This window comes from Colletotrichum lupini, chromosome 1 (genome assembly GCF_023278565.1).
Source record: "Colletotrichum lupini chromosome 1, complete sequence".
Classification (NCBI taxonomy): domain Eukaryota; kingdom Fungi; phylum Ascomycota; class Sordariomycetes; order Glomerellales; family Glomerellaceae; genus Colletotrichum; species Colletotrichum lupini.
The window spans coordinates 3,400,869-3,416,384 of record NC_064672.1 but is presented as its reverse complement, the minus strand read 5'-3'; the positions used below and the strand labels follow the sequence as shown (position 1 = coordinate 3,416,384).

The 15,516-nt window shown below is 50.9% G+C and overlaps 2 protein-coding genes across 2 annotated transcripts; one reads left to right on the top strand and one right to left on the bottom strand.

Moving 5' to 3' along the window:
* Positions 1 to 671: 671 nt before the first annotated feature.
* CLUP02_00966 (GTPase-activator protein for Ras-like GTPase) lies at positions 672 to 13,905 on the top strand (the record flags this gene model as incomplete). The annotated part of the gene is made up of 21 exons (XM_049280011.1): positions 672 to 689; positions 831 to 884; positions 973 to 1,349; positions 1,422 to 1,434; positions 1,571 to 3,076; positions 3,161 to 3,522; positions 3,573 to 3,690; positions 3,752 to 5,287; positions 5,349 to 5,508; positions 5,570 to 5,859; positions 5,911 to 6,198; positions 6,279 to 6,650; positions 6,706 to 6,792; positions 6,918 to 7,090; positions 7,168 to 7,844; positions 7,914 to 9,753; positions 9,812 to 10,064; positions 10,323 to 10,367; positions 10,568 to 10,737; positions 10,781 to 13,308; positions 13,364 to 13,905. 21 exons carry the CDS (start codon positions 672 to 674, stop codon positions 13,903 to 13,905), a joined length of 11,409 nt encoding a protein of 3,802 aa, XP_049135968.1.
* Positions 13,906 to 14,031: 126 nt separating this feature from the next.
* On the bottom strand, positions 14,032 to 15,203 carry CLUP02_00965 (uncharacterized protein; the record flags this gene model as incomplete). Its single annotated transcript, XM_049280010.1, has 4 exons — positions 14,032 to 14,079; positions 14,137 to 14,190; positions 14,265 to 14,301; positions 14,356 to 15,203. The coding sequence occupies 4 exons, from the start codon at positions 15,201 to 15,203 to the stop codon at positions 14,032 to 14,034; spliced, it is 987 nt and encodes a 328-aa protein (XP_049135967.1).
* Positions 15,204 to 15,516: the final 313 nt, after the last annotated feature.

Below are 15,516 nucleotides of genomic sequence, written 5' to 3'. Positions count from 1 at the left end.
AAGGCGAATAATAAGGTAAACAAAGTTACCTTCGTAACAATTAGGTAGCTAGTTAATTGGGTAGCTAGTTAATTAGGCAGCTAGTTAATTAAGTAGTTAATAGGGTAGTTAATTAGGTAGTTAATTGGGTAGTTAATTCGGCTAAATTAACGATTCCGTCGATTTAGGCTAATTCGTTAACTTAGGCTAATTCGTTAATTACCGTACTTTTTACTAAAATAATTTAATTAATTATAAGTTAATTAACGGCCTCTAATTAGCTTAATCCGTTCGAATACTAACTACGCAGAGCCTAGCTTACGTATGTGCCCGAGACCGGCGGTCGTATAGCGGCCGTAGTTATACTTAGTGGTAGAATAGCGGCAGCTAGTAGTAGAATATCATCGCCCTTCTTTAATCTTTACTATTTAGGGAGTAATCTCTAGTGAATAGAGAGAGAATAGAAATAATAGTAGAGATATAGATAGAAAGTATAAAAAGAAGAATACGAAAGCTAAGAATCATAAACAGGTCGTAAGTAAGTAATATGATTTTTTGTTGGCCGGTATTCTATCTTGTCACCCACTTGTCCACGTCCTCTTGCCCATTCGTCCTGAGGTGGGTGTCCCTGGAAGCCAATCTCAATGGAAGTCCAGGTATTAGTACCGGTATCCGTACGGCCACATGGCGTAATGGAAGGTCAGGCCGCTGTCAGGTACGAGTTCAATACGCAGTGCTGAGACAAGGTACCTACCTATCTGTACCTTACCTCCAAAGGCGACTAAACCCATCTTAGGTAAGGTAGCAGCCGTCATTGGGCCAGACGACGCTATCAGTGCTGCTAAGTACAGTGCTACCCCTCCACCATCTCCCTCCTGACATGGACGACTGTAAAACGCATGCAGGTGCATCTTTCGCCTTTTTTTCCACCTCAACATACATTAGTACTTCGCCTACCTACCTACCTACCTACCTACCACAAGGATCGAGTAGAAGAAGGCGCACAGTTTGTCACCACAGCAAACCGAAACAGATGCTGGTTCAACGCATCAAGCCGCTCTCTGCCACCTAGCCAACTCCTTCAATCCCTTCAGGTCCTTTACCTTACCTTACACCTCAGGTCAGCGCATCGTTCGCTCTCCTGCACGGCTACCTCACTTCGCGTATTACGACTGCGACGACGACCCAATTGGCCCTCCCGACCCAGCCATACCTCGGCTTTGCGCTCGTAGTCCCTCCCCGTTGACCTCCACTGTATACAATATCTACGACGACCTCATAGCCACAAAAGCCCCGTCGCAATACTCGGCCAAGTCACTACACTACTTGAGCTTGAGGAAGGCGCAGAAAACTAAGGACGTGCGCGTACGGTCATGAGCTTTATCGTTTTGGAGCGCAGACATGAACGGCGATGCTGGTCTCGTCGGCTGTCTGGTCGATAGGCTTGCCACCAGAGTAAGTCGCTCCTTTCTTTCCTCCTAGACCTTGGTCATGAGATGCGACGCGCCCCCTCATCCTCTTCCCGACTCGCTTGCGTATCCTGCCTCCTGCCTCTTGGGGACTTCACTGACCATATTTGCGCCCCTCTCAGCTACCTCACCGGACGGGAACTCATGGACAGGAGCTCCAACAGGACGACGTTGTCCTCATCACGAGATCAACGCTAGTCAAAATCAGCACCTCAGCCGTCGCCTTTGTTCTCGATTCCCTCGTTGCACTTCTCGAAGACATAATACGAAACTACAAAGGCCTTCCTCCGCCCGCCCATCCTCCCCACGTTCTCCTTTCCGAAGTCTACGTCCTTGCCCTCGCTGCCGACTGCTGCACCGCCCATTGGAACCAAATCAAGGCACAAGGCATCCGCCAACCTTCTGCCGAAGCAGACACTCGTCGTGTTACCTCAGCAAACCTCGCAAATGTTCCCGAGCCGTTGGACGAAGCTCTTGTCAATCGCGTCTTTGACTTAGTCAAGTGGCTTGTTGAGCCCATTCCCGAGGGCTATGTCTTACCCTCGTCTACCATTCTAGACGATACCTCGAGACACGCCGACTCCATAGCCCGCTCCTCGGGCGGGCTTGCCTCGCCGCTCCCCGGTGATACTGACGCTCCCGAGGACGACGGAACCCTGCCCACCACCCAATTAGCCGTTTTGGAACCTTGCATTAGGATCATCGTGGAATACGTCACGGCCTCTACATGGTCTTGCTCTTTTGACTATTTCAGGAACGTCGTATATACCGTTCGCACTGCAGCTGTAGTGCAGGCTGCTCCTGGTCAGTCGGCCGCTACCCCCGACGACGACAAGGCTTCCCTGGCGGTGCTTAAGATCCTGTCCTTCTTCTGGGTCGACGCCCAAAAGCTAGGTTTAATAATCCAGGAGATATGCTCCAGCTTCCTACATTTCCGCAAATCCTTCCAAAATACTATTGCCGTCGTCGCCCCCTTGTTAGTTACCAGGTGGCTCGATCGATATCCACATGAATTCGTGCAGCAGCACACTTTACACAGGCGTCTCGACGGCGGCGCCGATACTCTGTTTGACATGACGCAGACGGTCGTTGACAATGGCCGCAAGAAAGGAGTTCTATACCCTTTGCAGACCACGTTATTATTCCTACTACCCGATGTTTTCGAGGTGGCTAGCAATCTCCGAGAGGCTAAGAGTAGCAGTATGGCCAAGAAGGTCGGCTTTCTAGACAACTTGAGAAAGGCTCTGAGGAACAAGAACGAACAGGCCGCTTACTCGTTGGTGTCCCTCTTGAGAGCATCTCGCCACTTCGTTGCCGAAGACGATGCCGCATTGGTGAGCTACGCCATGGATGTACAAGAAGAGGTCCGCGAGGCTGTCTTTCGGCGCGGCAACGAGTCCTCCTTATTTGATCAAGACTTGATGACAGCTGCGTTTGTCAGCCTCGCTGAACTGAGTCTAGAAAGCTGTGTCGATTCACTAAGAGAGTCATATCTTGGCCTCTCTTCCCCGCAGGCTTTCAAGACTGCCGTCGTTCAAGGTTGCCGTTACTTTGCCCGTCAAAACGACTCGCATGTTTATGAGCAGCTTTTTGCTGTCGCGGGTCCCTTCATGCGGACGCAGCTCAAGGTAAGTCTGATGAACATCAACCCCCTTTGTATTCGCACCCTATCGCATCGCCTCTGTAGGCCAGTTTGGTGACCTAGATAGCAGGCTGTTGCGGACTTGCCAGCAGAAGCTACCGCCGTAGCTCTGGCACTACCACGTCGCGACTCGAACTTACACTCGTTCACAAATATGGCATGCGATGTTCTTAAGTTTCTGGATGCTTCACCACGCTCTCTCTTCGACGGCGACAGCCAAAGCGATACGGTTACCGGCGCTGCTGATGAGGATGTGTTTTTGTCCTTTCTCTCATGCGTCGTGTCCGCCAACCCGACCATCAGGAGACTCGCCACAGGTGTTGCGAAGCGTCTCTTTTCCGACAGCTCCATCATCGACACACTCCGTGCCCGTGGCAGACTGAGTTCTGTTGCACTGAGAAGGGAATTTTGGAGACGCAGGTATGAAGACCGGTGACTTTCCGAGTCCTTTCAAATATGAGATGGACTAATGTAAGCTCGAGCAGCTCTCTGGTATTACTCAACATGTGCAACGATGTCACATCTGATGGCAACGGTTCAGAGGTGAAGGCTATTCATGAATATCTTGAAGCCCGGAAGTTCTTGCTGGCGTCACTGCGGGTAAGTTGAACAGACTTAGTTACAAGCGCTCGTCAAACTAACAAACCCTGCTCTGTCCCAGGAGCTCTCCGATATGCCCGAAGGCGTACCCGAAATAGAGGCAGCATCCTCCAGACTTGAAACGACGCTCCTAGTCTCCTTATGTTCAGCTGATGTCGAAACCTGTCAGACGGTGACCTCGTGCATAGGCCTCTTTTTCGAAGAGAACAACCTTGTGGACATGACCTCTGACACAGCCAAAGTATTTGCCTCACTGCTACGCAACGGCGAGGTGTACGGCGAGATCGCATCTCGAGCGTTCCGATTCACAGGGCTCGTGGCTTTTCAAAAGAGGGTTCGCGGCTTGCTCCGCCGGTTGCAATATCCTACAAGCGGCATCCTTTCGGCATGGGAGTATGGCTTCGAGCGATGGCTTCTTCTTTCGAGAGAGGTCTCAATGGCACCTGTTGATGCTGTCGATGAAAGAGCGCTGACCGAATGGCGAAACTACTCGGGTTTTCTCGCATCTCTCGGTGGGATATGCACGGCGAACCAGACAATCATCCTTGAGGAGCCAACACTGAACGGCCTGAGATGGATTGATAAGCTCTCCTCTGAGAACCATGAAGAACCCTTATTGAGCAGGTATCTGAAGTTGAGCATCCAGCTTCTTGGATGTGCAAGTATCAGGATCAGAGAAGCAACCAGGGAGGTTTTATCAAGCGAGGTGTCATCCACACTTTACCAAGCTCTCTTCAAATCTCTCGAGTCTGAGCTTGAGGTCTTGTTCACCGGTGCACTAGCGCCGAGTGACAAGGCACAGGACGTCGAAATTATATTTGCCGAGCAAGCCATTTCTCTTCTGAAAGCGCTCGTGGAACGGCTCGAGAGCCCTTCAGACCTTGGTGCCGCTTCAGCCATACATCTTGGTGCTCTCGCACTCAATTTCGCGAAGTTCCTCGATGGCATCACTGATAGCACCAATACCCTCCGAGTCAAGATCAAGGTCTGTCAGCTGTGCGAGGCAGTAACGAAGAGGAAAGAACACTTAAACCTCAGAGATGACGTGCGGATCCGAAATCAGCTCCTGGAGTATATCTTTGGCTGGATTGCTCGGCCTCGGTCTCCGCGTCTTGACCCAGGTACCAACTCAAGTGGCCGTTTGGACGAAGTCGTGAGAGTGCAGAAGGACCTGGACAAGGCTTGCTTGAAGTCACTGGCCGAACTCACTTTCCGTCTTCCCTTGCAACCTGGCGAGGGCCAGACCGACGCTGGTACGAGCGAGCTCAAGTCACAGATGTTTCATACCTATTTCAACAGATTCCTTTCGCTACTCAACCACGAGTCTCTTGAAGGCGGGAGGAACGATTTGCTGGCAGGAATTTCCAGTCGCGATGAGGGTGGATCTTCGTCAGAATTTGCTATCACCATTCTCTCAAATCTCTTGAGTGCTAATATTGACGTCGGCCTGAAGCACTCTCTTAACATTGGATACCATGACAATGTCGAGATCAGGACAGCCTTCGTCAAAGTCCTGTACAACATCCTCATTCAGGGAACGGAATTCAGCAACCTAACAGACGCTGCCGTCAGTGAGAAGTATGACGAATTACTCGAGGTGAGCAAAGCTGCGTGGAGCCATGCTGAATCAGTAGTGCATTATCTAACACAGTTCACAGCTCCTCACCAAAGACATGACATTGGTAGCAGCGATGAGCGCTGTGTGCCCAAGCAGCGAGGTTGACGAACTGACTGTCTCTCTGCTGACAATCTTCGAACATCGTGGTCTCAGCTTTGAACTGCTAGAAGTTCTCATCAAGCAAGAGATCGAAGAAACAGGTGGGTCCGACAGCCATCACTCTTTTTCCTGGAGGAACCCTTTCGATTAACGATCGTCCAGACAACGAATCAGAGATATTACGGCGGACATGCGTCGCAACCAAAATGCTTTCCGTCTACGCTAAGTGGAAGGGACAACCGTACCTCAAGGCGACACTGCAAAAGGTCGTCGAAAGGTTGATGTTGACTTCCAAAGACCTAGATCTCGAGTTGGACCCCGCTCGCGTGAGTTCTACAGATGAACTCCAGAAGAACGCCCTCCAGCTGCGTATTGTAGCGAAGGTTTTCATCGACGACATTTGTGCATCGTCCTCGACCATGCCAGCCTCGTTCCGCAGGATCTGCAATATCGTGCGTCTACCAATTTCCAAATCCCTTATACTGTCTACTAATGAGAGTCAGATCTCTGCTGCCGTACTCCCACGGTTCCAGGAGGCCAAGTACACGGCTGTTGGGGCATTCGTTTTCCTTCGATTCTTCTGTCCAGCCATTGTTGCGCCTGAAGTCGAAGGCTTAGTTACCACGACGCCGTCAAAGGAGATGCGACGAGGGCTCCTACTCATCGCGAAGGTCATTCAGAACTTGGCAAACAATGTTCTGTTTGGGGCCAAGGAGCCCTACATGTTTCCCTTGAATGACTTCCTTACTCAGAACATCTACAAGGTGACAACCTTCTTACGCGAGATTTCTGTGAGTAGTCCCATCAGCCCGCACGACGCAATTCCGTTTACCCGCAAAATTCTCAAAAATTAATTTTGACTGTGTGCTAGGTGCCTCCAGAGAACCTCGAAACTCCTCCTACCATCGAATCCTTCGACTTCGGATCTTGCGTTGCGCTACATCGGTTTCTATATGACCATTGGGATCATATGCGCCAAAGACTTGTCACCCAAGAACGGAAGGACTTCGTGCGGTCGCCCGCTGAGGTGTCCCGGGGTCGGTCGCCTGTTCTCGAGCCTTTGCGCAATCTCATCACGAATTTAGGCCCCCCGCCCTTGGCTGTGACTTGGAACAGACCACAAATTTCGACAAACACTCCGCCTTCGTACTCAAGATTTCAAAATTTTATGCTTCGAAACGCATTCCGGAGTACTGAATCCTTTATCACTGCTAGAGCCGTCTATGACGGAGGTGAAAGCAAGGTACTGTTTTACCCTCGAACAGCTTCTCCCGAATGTTGCTAAGTGCATCTTGTAGGACTCTCTTTCCATAATTTGCATCATCCTACGACACATTGATGCAGAGAGCATAGACTACGATACACTCTTGTACTGCTACCTAAAGGTAAGCGTCAAACTCATATCTGATATATCCCTCCTTCACTTCGATGAATCGGCCACTCCATTTGGCCACGGAGGAGTGCTTCGTTTTCTTCATCGTCTGTTCTAATCAATCCTGTCCTTGTCTAGATCGCAAGTCGTCTGTGGCATAAGCCCTTCGGCCTGCTCATTGACGCCACTTGCTACAATGGACAAAACGAACCCCAAGATGAGCTCTTTAAGAAACTCGAACAGCTCACACCCGTGGAATTATCACGGAATCTTGTCAGAGTCTATGTCTACAACATGAATAGCGCCTTCAGGTAAGGATCAACGAGGCAGGAATTGCAATGGATATCCCAAGTTTCTACGTCGGATTTACGTAGCTAACGTACAGAAGGAAATGCTTTCGGAGACTTCTACGGGTGTCTGCCAAGAGCGATAGCAGTGTCTTCAATCCGAAAAATGTCGACTACCACTTGATTGGTAGCCTTCAAGATTTGCAGGCTCATTTTCATCTCAGCCAACTTCATCTACCGAAAGAGACAATCAGCGTTGTCACAGATACCCGATACGTGTTTCAACCCATCACCCGACTGTCCAAGACAAAGGGTAAGATTGAGGTTGTCATCAAGGTTGGCAGCCAATTTGTCCAGGTCACAACCACCAAGAAACAGGAGGTCTTCCCAGGCTATCGGCTGAGCACGACTGTGAACGATATTTTCAGGTTAGGCGAAGTGGAAGAAGCTCCTACGTCAATACAGACTGAAGATGATTCGGCCTTTGGTCTGCGTGCAGATAATGGCAAGATTGTCATGTACTTCACCAGCCCTAAGAAGGCCGACGTGCTCCAGACAATACGCGGCGCAAAAGCCAAGTACGGCAAGGATACAAGAGCGCACAAGGCCTACGAACGATTGATCCGTCCACAGGATGTTCCGGGCACCTTGCTGAATCTAGCCTTAACGAACCTGTCAAGCTCCGATCACGTTCTCAGACTATCGTCCTACAATCTTCTTGGTGCTCTTTGTAAGGCCTTCAAGTTCGGCGCGGCTTCAAACTTGATGTGCACCAAAGGTATGTTGCGAAGTCAAGTGAATTGTAGAAGGTGAAGTTCCGCCAGAATTTAGCTGCTGACCACTACAGATGTTTCCGTACCCATGGACCCGTCTCATTTCATCATCAAGATTAGCAGGCAGTTGGCAACGTCCGAACCTCAACTGACCTTTGATTTTTTGACCGAGTTCTTCGTCGGATGGGAAACCTTTACTGACGAGCAGAAGCCGCTCAGCCTGGCATATATGGCCCCATGGCTGCCCGGCTTACGCACTGGAGTTTTGGCAAACGAATCCGATGCCGAGAAGGGAAAGGAAAAGATTGCAGCATTGTTTCGCAAACTCATAGATGTGGCTATGTCAGATCACGGGCTTACGTATACGCTTGAGCAAGCTGTCTGGCCCGGCATCTACCAGGACGAAACAATACTCGATATTTTCCTTGAGGAGCTCATGAGAGCAGCTCTAAGCTTTGGGTTCTCTGAGGAGCCCATGGAAGCTCTGTCATCGATCGTCTCCGGTATGGGAAGCATCACCCTGCGTGGTAAGGTGATTTCCCGGCTACGCAAGGCGTTGAATCGGTCTTCCCTCAGACCTACGAAATACTTGCCTGACAATACAGTGTGGGCCGAGATCTGCGTTCTACTTCATTTCTGTTTGTCATTGTCGTTCGATAATGGCGTGCAGTCTCAGCTATATCTACCAGAAATCTTTCACATCGTCACAATCTTGGCCAACACAGGCGCTCCGGAGGTTCGCTTGCTAGTGCATAGGCTTCTTGTCAACACTGTGCACGCAGCTTGCACTTCTTTCAACCTAGACGAAACTCGGTTTAACAAACTCAGAGGTAGTTTAGACTTCCTCAGTGAGCCCAGGAGCGAGATATTCTCAACACCTCCCCCATTCCTACGCGATGGGGCCTCCATGTCGACTACACAGGATGCCGGGCCTTCACTGGCCGCCACTGAGAACCTAGCGGCAGTCTTGTTTGAGGTCTGCTCGGTAGCAGCGCTATCTATCGACATCTCCAATGCCTGGAGGTCACGCTGGATGAGTCTGGTGGCCAGCACCGCATTCCAAAACAACCCAGCTATTCAACCCCGCGCTTTTGCCGTCATGGGCTGCTTGGCACGAGAGGAGGTGGATGACGACTTGCTTTATCAAGTGCTTGTCGCTCTACGAAATAGCGTCGGTCGCTTAGGAGACGACACGAACAGCGACATGCTTATTTCCATTGTGACCTCTCTGTCCAAGATGATGGCAAAGCTCCCGTCGGCATCTCGTTATGGTCTGCAGCTCTTCTGGCTGGCCATCTCCCTTCTAAGACTTGTACCTCCGGCCTTGTTCAATTGCACAGCGCAATTCCTGGAGGCCGTCATGACTAACATCAGCACTGTGGGTGATCTGAGAGGGGACAAGATGGGCCCTCTCCTTTTACAGGGCCGTGTCCAGCTCGAGGAAGCTGCTCTGCCTCTAGATGACGCATACGGCATCCATTTCACGCCTGAGAATTTCCATTTCGCAGTCTGCGCTTGTCTCGCTCGTGGTCTTGCGGACACTACCACGAAGACGAATGCCATGCGAGTACTCTCGGCCTTCCTAGACATGGCTGGCAATCCTGTCGGTGACGCTGGGAGCCCGCCTGACGACTTATCTCGGTCGCCTTACATGGCTCTTATCCTCGCACGAACGGTCGAGAGCGATGAGCTCAGGGACAATCTATGGCTTGCGGGTATTGATCCTTCCCTTTTACGAGATGTCACTGGCCAGCAGAGATACGATGATCTCGGCGGCATGAAGGATAAAGATCTCCTCCTGAACACGGCCATCGAGTTGATTGACTTTCAGTACTTGGAGGATGCACTGCAGAACCGGACATTGCAGTGGCTGACGGAACTAGCAGCAGCTAGGCCGTCTGTGATTATGCACCTGTAAGCTACTAACTCTCCTGTCCCACCTAAGCGGACCCTTGGACTGACTGAACCACAGCTGTGGGCCTATTGTTTCTATCCTGGACGATGTGCTTCTGCATTGCCAGAATTCGTCGACTTTGGAGTCTGCGCAAGACTTGCTACATGCACTCACGTCAAATCCAAAGTTCAGCACAGCGCTAGAGTCCACAGCCGTTTTGAATGAGATTCTTGAGGATATGGGTTTCAGCGGGTTGTGGCGTTCATGTTCGTTCAACTTCAGCCAGGACCAGGATAGGAAATGTTTCCTTCTGACCGAGAAGCTGATCGAAGTAAGTCACTACGAATGACGCCGTACTAGGGATCAACGTGCTGACAGTCCTAGCTTATCATAGTTTAGTAAGTAGACATGACTCTTGGAGGCAAAGCAATGTAGTTCCATGGAGAGACGTTTCTGAAGTCTTGATGCGCATGAAGAATAAAGATGAAGAGTAAAAGAAAGCTGTAATTAAAATAATGCTTCTATACCTACTTGTCTCTCTTGTGCACGGGTTGCCGACCAATGAGACCTTTCGTTCATCGATCACTAGCCACTTTCAGCCACAGGTGGCGCGCCACCTCCCAGCTCACCCAAGGTATTGTCCTAAGGGCCCAGAGGGCCGAATAGCATCATGATTCTGTGTGCATAACGGAAAATATTGATTTATCCAGGTCTCTATCTCTTACCGGGCTGAAATGGCGAATTATATGCAAGTGTAGGTCAGCTGTGTAAGGTAGGTCAGCCGTATGGAGCATCCGTACCTACCCATGTGGGTCGATAGCTTTTCTCCACCAGTCCAAGACAGATTTGCCGCAGGCCCGTATGAACCCGACCACCTACTCCCGAGGACCGACAAAGTTCCGTCCTTACTTGCCTCCTTTCATCTTTTCCATGCTCATCCAGCTCACGGCGACGAACTCCCTCCACCATCGCCCTATCCGCCACCATGTTGCGAAGCTCTGTGTGTAGAGCCGGCACTCGGGTGCTTCACACCTCAAAACCTACAAGCTCATCATCATGCTTCTCTACCATCGCGTCGCGGACCTCGACGAGGAAGCTCGCTGCTGCCCGTCGCCCCCTGGCCTTAACCAGCCAACGTCACTACGCGAGCGCGACCGACAATGCACCAAACCCTAACGATAACTTCCTGTCCGGCAACACTGCCAACTACATTGACGAGATGTACATGCAGTGGAAGCAAGATCCCAAGAGCGTCCACGTCTCATGGCAAGTCTACTTCAAGAACATGGAGAACGGCGACATGCCCATTGCCCAGGCTTTCACTCCTCCGCCTTCTCTGGTTCCTGGTGCCATTGGCGGCGTTCCAGCACTCGGCGCTGGTCTTGGTCAGGGCTCTGAGATTACAAACCATCTCAAGGTCCAGCTTTTGGTGCGCGCCTACCAAGCTCGAGGCCACCACAAGGCCAACATCGATCCCCTTGGGATTCGAAACGAGTCTCAGGGCTTCGGTAACATCAAGCCTAAGGAACTGACTCTTGAGCACTATCAATTTTCTGAGAAGGATCTTGACGCCGAGTACGAGCTTGGTCCTGGTATCTTGCCGCGCTTCAAGAAGGATGGTCGCGAGAAGATGACCCTCCGCGAGATCATTGATGCTTGCGAGAAGATTTACTGCGGTGCCTACGGCATTGAGTTCATCCACATTCCTGACAGAGAGAAGTGCGACTGGCTGCGTGAACGAATCGAGGTCCCCCGACCTTTCAAGTACTCTATCGACGAAAAGCGCCGCATTCTCGATCGTCTCATCTGGAGTTCCAGCTTCGAATCCTTCCTTGCCACGAAATACCCGAACGATAAGCGTTTCGGCCTCGAAGGCTGCGAGACTCTCGTCCCCGGTATGAAGGCGTTGATCGATCGCAGCGTCGACTACGGCGTCAAGGACATCGTCATCGGCATGCCTCACCGCGGTCGCCTAAATGTTCTAAGCAACGTCGTAAGAAAGCCCAACGAGTCAATCTTCAGCGAGTTCGCCGGAACTGCCGGCGCCGAGGACGAAGGCTCCGGTGACGTCAAGTACCATCTTGGTATGAACTTTGAGCGCCCTACACCCTCCGGCAAGCGCGTCCAGCTCTCCCTTGTCGCCAACCCTTCTCACTTGGAGGCTGAAGACCCTGTTGTGCTCGGCAAGACCCGCGCTATCCAACACTACAACAATGATGAGAAGACGCATCGCACAGCGATGGGCGTTCTGCTCCACGGTGATGCTGCCTTCGCCGCGCAAGGTGTTGTCTACGAATGTCTTGGATTCCACTCTCTTCCTGCCTTCTCTACCGGCGGTACAATTCACCTTGTCGTCAACAACCAGATTGGCTTCACTACCGATCCCCGATTTGCCCGCTCCACAGCTTACTGCACCGACATCGCCAAGGCCATCGACGCACCCGTCTTCCACGTCAACGCCGATGACGTTGAGGCTGTCAACTTTGTGTGTCAGATGGCTGCCGACTGGCGTGCTGAATTCCAGCAAGATGTCATTGTCGACCTTGTTTGCTACCGAAAGCACGGTCACAACGAGACCGACCAGCCCTCTTTCACCCAGCCTCTCATGTACAAGCGCATCCAGGATCATGAGTCCCAGATTGCCATTTACGTCAACAAGCTTCTCGAGGACGGCAGCTTCACCAAAGAAGATATCGAGGAGCACAAGCAGTGGGTCTGGGGTATGCTGGAGGAGAGTTTCTCCAAGTCCAAGGACTACCAACCCACCTCCAAGGAATGGACCACCTCCGCGTGGAACGGTTTCAAGTCTCCCAAGGAGCTTGCAACTGAGGTCCTTCCTCACAACGAAACAAGCGTGGACAGCAAGACTTTGAACCACCTTGGCGAGGTCATTGGCAGCACCCCCGAGGGCTTCCAGCCTCATCGCAACCTCAAGCGTATTCTGTCTAACAGGACCAAGTCTGTGGTCGAGGGCAAGAACATCGACTTCCCCACTGCGGAAGCCCTTGCCTTTGGCTCCCTCGTCACTGAGGGCCACCACGTTCGTGTTTCTGGTCAAGATGTTGAGCGTGGAACTTTCTCTCAGCGCCATGCTGTCTTCCACGACCAGGAGACCGAAGACACTCACACTCCTCTTCAGCACGTCAGCAAGGACCAGGGCAAGTTTGTCATCTCCAATTCTTCCTTGAGCGAGTTTGGCGCTCTCGGTTTCGAGTACGGCTACTCTCTGTCTTCTCCCAATGCTCTCGTCATGTGGGAGGCTCAGTTCGGTGATTTCGCCAACAACGCGCAGTGCATCATTGATCAATTCATCGCTTCGGGTGAGGCCAAGTGGATGCAAAGAACTGGTCTTGTCGTATCTCTGCCCCACGGATACGACGGTCAGGGTCCAGAGCATTCTTCTGGTCGTCTCGAGAGATGGCTACAGCTGAGCAACGAGGACCCTCGCGTTTTCCCCTCCCCTGAGAAGTTGGACCGCCAACACCAAGACTGCAACATGCAGGTCGCGTACATGACTAGCCCTTCCAACCTGTTCCACATCCTTCGCAGACAAATGCATCGCCAATTCCGCAAGCGTAAGTTTACTCTGATCATCCCATACTTGTAGTTCTTGTGGCTCACTTTCATTAGCTCTCATTATTTTCTTCTCCAAGGCTCTGCTTCGCCACCCATTGGCCCGTTCCAACATTGAGGAGTTCTCGGGCGACTCCCACTTCCGCTGGATCATCCCCGACCCGGAGCATGAGACTGGCGTCATCAAGCCTAAGGAGGAGATTGAGCGCGTGATTCTCTGCTCTGGCCAGGTTTGGGCTACTCTATCCAAGTACCGCGCCGATAACAAGATCGACAACGTCGCGTTCACCCGCATCGAGCAGCTGAACCCCTTCCCCTGGCAACAACTGAAGGAGAACCTCGACCAGTACCCCAACGCCAAGACCATCGTCTACTGCCAAGAGGAGCCCCTGAACGCTGGTGCTTGGAGTTTCGTCCAGCCTCGCCTGGAGACCTTGCTCAATAACACTCAGCATCACGATCGCAAGCACGTCATGTACGCTGGCCGTGGCCCCAGTGCATCTGTCGCCGCTGGTAACAAGGGTCTGCACAACAAGGAGGAGCAAGAGTTCCTGGAGATGGCTTTCTCCGTCAAGCAGGACAAGCTGAAGGGCGAGTAAACAACGAGTAGCATCAAAGAGGCATGACACAGCGCGTGAATGGGAAGAGGCTTGGGACAGGTATGGGCAGGATCAGAATAGTGGGAGCGACGTCTTCCTTGTACAATTGTAAAATATACAGCTTTCTTATAGATTCCGAACCACAGGTCGGCCCTGTGAGGTGTCCTTGAGTGTCTGTAGAGAGCATGTAGGCAGTCTACAGCTGTGAAAAGCTCGGGCCTATGCGTCTACTGGCGTACTGGGCTGGACGCCGAGAGTACGAATGTTCGGGGTTTGCGAACCCCACTAGAATGACTGCGTGGCTTATTGTGTCGTAATATCGAGCCATTGATCCCTAGGGATTAAATTAAGTAAGTGACTAATGTCAAGAAGCTATGGAGCTCAAGAATAAAGAACCTACCAGTAAGGTTATCGAGTCTAATAGAGTTATGCGGTTACTGGAATCATGACATCTCTTGGCCATTTGCTACTGGAGTGCCCGATGTTGAACTTCGTGGAATAGTTGGAAGTGTCAAGACAGTTGGATGCTGTGTAATCTTAACGAGAGAGTTGAGTAATTTGATTTCGACCTTTAACTTAACGCTGTATACGAGTGCTCTGTATGCTGGCTGAGCCGTAGGTAAAGAGGCGAAAGTTGACGCAAGTAACGTCAGGTCGAGGAATATAACAAACCCATTGACCACTAGAAGAGGTGTGGCCAGGTCCTTTACTGGGTTTCCGTGGGCGGATGTTTTGAGCCTAAAAAAGCTGATGGCCGCGTGGATATATAAGCCCGAAAGAATTGACTTTTCGATACAAAACATCGTCATTTCGACTTTCCTCCAAACGAAGAGAACTTTGAACCATGTGATAAGGTTGAGGGGTTTCGCAGTAGTACCAAATTGAAACACCATGGTTGGGGTGTGTGTAACAGTCCCGAAAATAATGACCATAAGAAGGACAGATCGGAGAACAAGGGGTTCTTGCCTTACTAGATGAAGACGAGAATACAACACCATAGATTGACCAGAAACCATCAGGATTGTCCCTAGAACAAGAAGAAATATCATGTAATAATCTGGCGACTGCAGGGTGTAGGCTAGCAGGACGAACCCGACAGAATAAAAAATGATTCCGTTTGTGGCAATGACGAAGCTCCAAAAATACAGCCCAGACCTACGCACAAAGGTACTCCAGATCAATAAATCTAGTTCGACGACATTGTACATTGCAATACTGTGAAAGACAGTGGCCAAGATGAATTCAAAGGCTGGGGTTGAGCATCCATCCCGTACATGTTCTGGGATGAGAGCCGACATGCTGATGGAGATTTTGACAAATGATGATCTTAGATGAGAGAAGAGGGATTGCTGGCCGGGACAGCACAGCCATCAACCTTTAAGTCTCGGAGTCTTGGCTTCGTGAATATCTGCCCCATCGACTGCTAGATGGCGTCAATATAAATATTTATGTATACACGTACTTCCCTCAAGGATAACAACGAATCACATATCTGTCCGATCCTATTTTCCTTACATCCGCCTATGAATAGTTTTGATAGCAGGGGGGAGTCAGGGAAAGACCGGAGACGAAGATAATGACGCCTTCAAAAGTTGGTAGCATAGTGATACA